The sequence below is a fragment of the Nerophis lumbriciformis genome, linkage group LG12 (genome assembly GCF_033978685.3).
Source record: "Nerophis lumbriciformis linkage group LG12, RoL_Nlum_v2.1, whole genome shotgun sequence".
NCBI lineage: Eukaryota > Metazoa > Chordata > Actinopteri > Syngnathiformes > Syngnathidae > Nerophis > Nerophis lumbriciformis.
In genome coordinates, this window is record NC_084559.2 from 24,603,961 (window position 1) to 24,608,961 (window position 5,001).

The window sequence follows — 5,001 nt, forward strand, 5'->3', positions numbered from 1 at the left end:
TACATATATATATATATATATATATATATATATATATATAAGGAAGGTTATATATATAGATATAGATATATATATATATATACATATATATATATGTATAAAAGGAAGGTTATATATATATATATATATATATATATATATATATATATATATATATATATGTATATACAGCCCGGCCCCTGGCCAATGCGGCCCCCGAGTCAAAAAGTTTGGGGACCCCTGTTCTAGATAATCTTCTGTATCTCGCCATGTGAAATATAACTTACTTCACTAATTATTATTTATTTATGTATTTTTATTATCATTACGTATGGAGTATATTGTGAATAAATTGAGAACAGGAAGTTAATTAGCAACTGCTATGTAAAGGAAAAGGGGTAGGATTAAATAAGCTCTGCTTCTTCCTACTCCTTTTCGAACATGTTGAATAGAGAACCTGCAAATTGTGAAATTGCATGTTGTATGCATGCATGTTCCAAATAAACTCAAACTCAAACTGCACAGGACGCTGGTTCTCGGGAGATTAAGCGAGAAAGATGAAGACGGCACGTTTATAAAAATCCTGTACGCTATTTCATTTACTAACTGTGATGTCATTCTGAGGACTTTTTTGGGGGGGTGATTAGGGAGCAAAAACACAACCCAGATCAGGTTTGACTTGTCTGAACAAGAAGAACATATTCCTCAGAGAACGGGGGAGGGCTGAGAGATGTTTTACTGCAGGAGGGGGAGGAGAGGAGTGGTGGGTGGGTGAGTGGGGGGGTGCGGTCATCCTGGGGGGGTGTAGAGCAGGAGTGTGTGTGTGTGTGTGTGTGTGGGGTGGGGTGGGGGGGTGGGGGGGCTGAGTTTAAAAAGGCAGCCAGCCGCCAACAGTCACTCACACACAAGCGTCCCTCTCCTCCAGCAGCAGGACGTCCAGCTCCTGTTGTGTTCGCTGCACCTCAGAGGCCTTCGGGACGCGTGCGGGACTTTTACCTCCTGAGGGGGACTTTCGCAGCATGGAGGCCCCCACTGCGGAATACGCGGACAACTACGAGTACTACGACGACAACGAGACGGTGTGCGATTTCTCCGAGTGGGAGCCCTCCTACTCCCTCATCCCGGTCCTCTACATGCTCATCTTCATCCTGGGCCTGTCCGGGAACGGCGTGGTCATCTTCACCGTCTGGAGGTCCAAATGCAAACGTCGGGCGGCGGACGTCTACATCGGAAACCTGGCCCTGGCCGACCTCACCTTCGTGGCGACCCTTCCCCTGTGGGCCGTGTACACGGCGCTGGGCTACCACTGGCCCTTCGGCGTGGCCCTGTGCAAGATCAGCAGCTACGTGGTCCTGGTCAACATGTACGCCAGCGTCTTCTGCCTCACCTGCCTCAGCTTCGACCGCTACCTGGCCATCGTGCACTCTCTGTCCAGCAGCAGGCTGAGGTCCAGGGGGACCATGCTGGCGTCGCTGGGCGCCATATGGCTGCTGTCCGGGATGCTGGCCGTGCCCACGCTGCTTTTCCGCACCACGGTGAGCGACCAGAACAACAATCGGACCACCTGCGCCATGGACTTCAGCTTGGTGACCATCAACCAGAGGCACGACTACCTCTGGATCGCGGGGCTCAGTTTGTCCTCCTCGGCTTTGGGCTTTCTTCTGCCCTTCCTGGCCATGACCATCTTCTACTGCTTCATCGGCTGCACCGTCACGCGTCACTTCAACAACCTGCGCAAGGAGGACCAGAAGAAGAAAAGGCTGCTGAAGATCATCACCACACTGGTGGTGGTGTTCGCCCTCTGCTGGACGCCCTTCCACGTCCTGAAGAGCATGGACGCCCTCTCCTACCTGAACCTGGCGCCCAACTCCTGCGGCTTCCTGCGCTTCCTGCTGCTGGCCCACCCGTACGCCACCTGCCTGGCCTACGTCAACAGCTGCCTCAACCCCTTCCTCTACGCCTTCTTTGACCTGCGGTTCCGCTCGCAGTGCCTGTGCCTGCTCAACCTGAAGAAGGCCATGCACGGCCACATGAGCTCCATGTCGTCCACGCTGAGCGCCCAGACTCAGAAGTCGGAGATTCAGTCCCTGGCTACCAAGGTCTAGAGACGGAGGACAGGTTGCATAAGGGGGGACTGGAACACTTGTAGCAAAATAATACAGACTCTACGTGTCCATGAGATAAGACCATGAATTTTGACCTGCTCCGACTTGGAAGGCCGGAGCCAGCTGGCTGAGCTCCTTCGCTGCTTTCCTCCTTCCTCTTCTCGAATTGGAAGAGGACATGAGTTTGATGTTTGAAAAAAAAAAAAAGATGACACTGGTTGAAACTTGTACAGTATTTTCATACCATAGCATTTCTCCAGACGTTTGTTTCAGACGCACTTGCTCCCGATTGAAAGTCGTTAAAAAGAGGCAAAAGGAGCATAGGTGTTGCAGCTTAATGATACGGTTTTTGTAAAAAAAAAAAAAAAAAAAAGGGGGGTGGAGGCAGATGGCAGATGACAAATGTTGCTGGAGTTGGGGGGTGGGCTTCTTAATGGAGAGCATCATCATAATTGTTGAATTTGTACATATTTTATTTTGGACATCACTGTAACTAACTACTGTATTAAAAAAAATGTGTTCAATGAAGCCAAAATCTCTCATTTCTTGAGTGTTACGTCGCAGCTGGTAGAAACTAATGCGGCCTTTAAAAGTTTCAGTTTCATGACACCGTCTTCTTGTTTGGGTGATGATTATCTCCAGAGAGTTTGAGCTTTGTTATGAAGAAGGCTCTGCAGTTGGTTTACACCTTCAGACTAATAGATCTCTAATCTCTATTGATTCACAGTCAGTATCCAGACTGTAACCAGATTATGCAAAGTGCAGACCATCCTGAAGGTGCGTATTCAGAGCTCAAAAGGGGCTCTAATTTAGATGGGGTAATATATTCAAATGTGTTAGCCATGTCAAAAGGATGTGCCTCTAAAGACATTTATTAACTATTTTTATACACAGTTTATTTAATTGACTGAAAAAAAAAATTAATAAGTGAGGCAGTATATTTAAGTATATTTGTATATCAACTGAAAAGGATGTATCTGCAAAACTATGAACTATTTGCATCCACATATTAAAGCTTTATTTTTTTATTAAATAATGAGGGGAAAAATTATTAAACAAACAATACAAAAACCTTTTAGTTGGGGCAAAATATGTTCAGTACATCAATTGAAAACTCATAAACAACAATGTTTACCTATGTTTTGTAAAGAAAAAAAAATTACCACACAAAAAATATTAAACTTTTTTTTTATTTTTATTTTTTATTGAGGCAATATTTTTAAATATATTTAGTATATAATTTTAAAATGATGTATCTGCAGACATATTGTATTGATAATTGTATGGATTCAACTAAATAAAAAAATTAAGCGAGGCAATATATTTAAATATGTATTTAGAATATCAATTAAAAAGGATGCATCTCCAAAATAATTGTATGAACTATTTTTACCATATATATGTTTTTTATTTTACCCAAAAAAAGGAAAAGTTGATGAAAAGAAAAATGTATGTATTTAGCACATCAATTGAAAAGGATTTATCTGCAAAATATTTTACCAATTATATCTGGATTAAAATGAAAAAAAAGTTTAAAAAAAAATTGCAGGGCAAATTATCAAATATAATTACCGTATTTTTCGGAGTATAAGTCGCACCGGAGTATAAATCGCACCTGCCGAAAATTCATAATAAAAAAAGGAAAAAAACATATATAAGTCGCACTGGAGCCCGGCCAAACTATGAAAAAAACTGCGACTTATAGTCCGAAAAATACGGAAGTATATCAATCGGAAAGGACTGATCGGGGGAAAAAAATTAATATTATTTATTTTTTCTAACATTTTGTAAAAGAAAATAAGAGACCATTTGAAGAGGAACTCCACTTTTTTATTGGAATTTGACCTATTGTTCACAATCATTATGAGACAAGAAGAAAAAAGGTTTTGTTTTTTTCGCTTTATATCATAAAAATCGTCTCATTCTAGGTGGCTACCAATGCAGCTAATGGGAGCACAATTCTACCTCTAAATCACTTAAAAAATGCAACACGAAACACGTTTGATTTTGTAATGCACAACACTTCGATAGGACACCAATCTTTACATGATCTGTAAAGTATTAGCCCACATTTCATGTTTTGTTTGTACACAGTTAGCCAGACAACGTATGTACTGTAGTTGTAATAACACGTATGACATGCTGTGTGTATCATGATCGATATAAAGTGATACTCACTCGATGGACAGTTGTTCGTCTGGTCCAGCTGGCCGGGGACGTTTGCTGTTGATTTTGGGTAAGCACTCCATTTATGTCTAAATAGTCTGGCTCCAAGTTCCATATTTATAAGGTTGTAAATCCTTATTTGTCCAAAAAGAGTCATCTTCGTTGTCTGTTACCAAGTCTGCCATGATTAGAACACACTGGTGTTTGATTCCGGATTTAGGAACTCACATGTCGCCAGAAGTCAGACGTGTGTTGCTATGGAAACAGAACCAATGCACGGAATAAATCAGTCCAGATCAAAATACAGTAAATATTGTACATATTACATATTGTTATAAACGTGTATGTTACTACATTATATTTAGACTTGCAGTGTGTATATAAAACATTGATGGAGGGTTTTAAAGTTGTTTTAGAGGGCTTTGAAGGCTACAACGGTGACTCCCATTAGCCATATCATTCAAGCATTTTTTATCATCTTTAAAATCCTAAAAAAAAAAAAAGACATGTGTGTTCTTGTCTCTCATAATGATTGTGAACGATAGGTAAAAATGCAGAAAAAAGTGCAGTTCCCCTTTAAAGAAAGAAGAAAACGTTTTTACAAAACACAAACAGAAAAATGTAAGTGGGGTAATATATTCAGATGTATTTAGTAAATCAATTAAAAAGAGTCTCCTAAAACATTATATTAACTATTTTTACCCTCCAAAAAACGGACAAAAAATGACGTTTTGGGTGGAGCAATATAGTC

General features: G+C 41.0%; 1 protein-coding gene across 1 annotated transcript; it reads left to right on the forward strand.

Annotated features, from left to right (window-relative positions):
• The first annotated feature begins 893 nt into the window (after positions 1–893).
• aplnra (apelin receptor a) lies at positions 894–2,910 on the forward strand. The gene has a single exon (XM_061985778.1). The coding sequence runs from the start codon at positions 999–1,001 to the stop codon at positions 2,082–2,084; it is 1,086 nt and encodes a 361-aa protein (XP_061841762.1). The 5' UTR covers positions 894–998; the 3' UTR covers positions 2,085–2,910.
• The last annotated feature ends 2,091 nt before the right edge of the window (positions 2,911–5,001 follow it).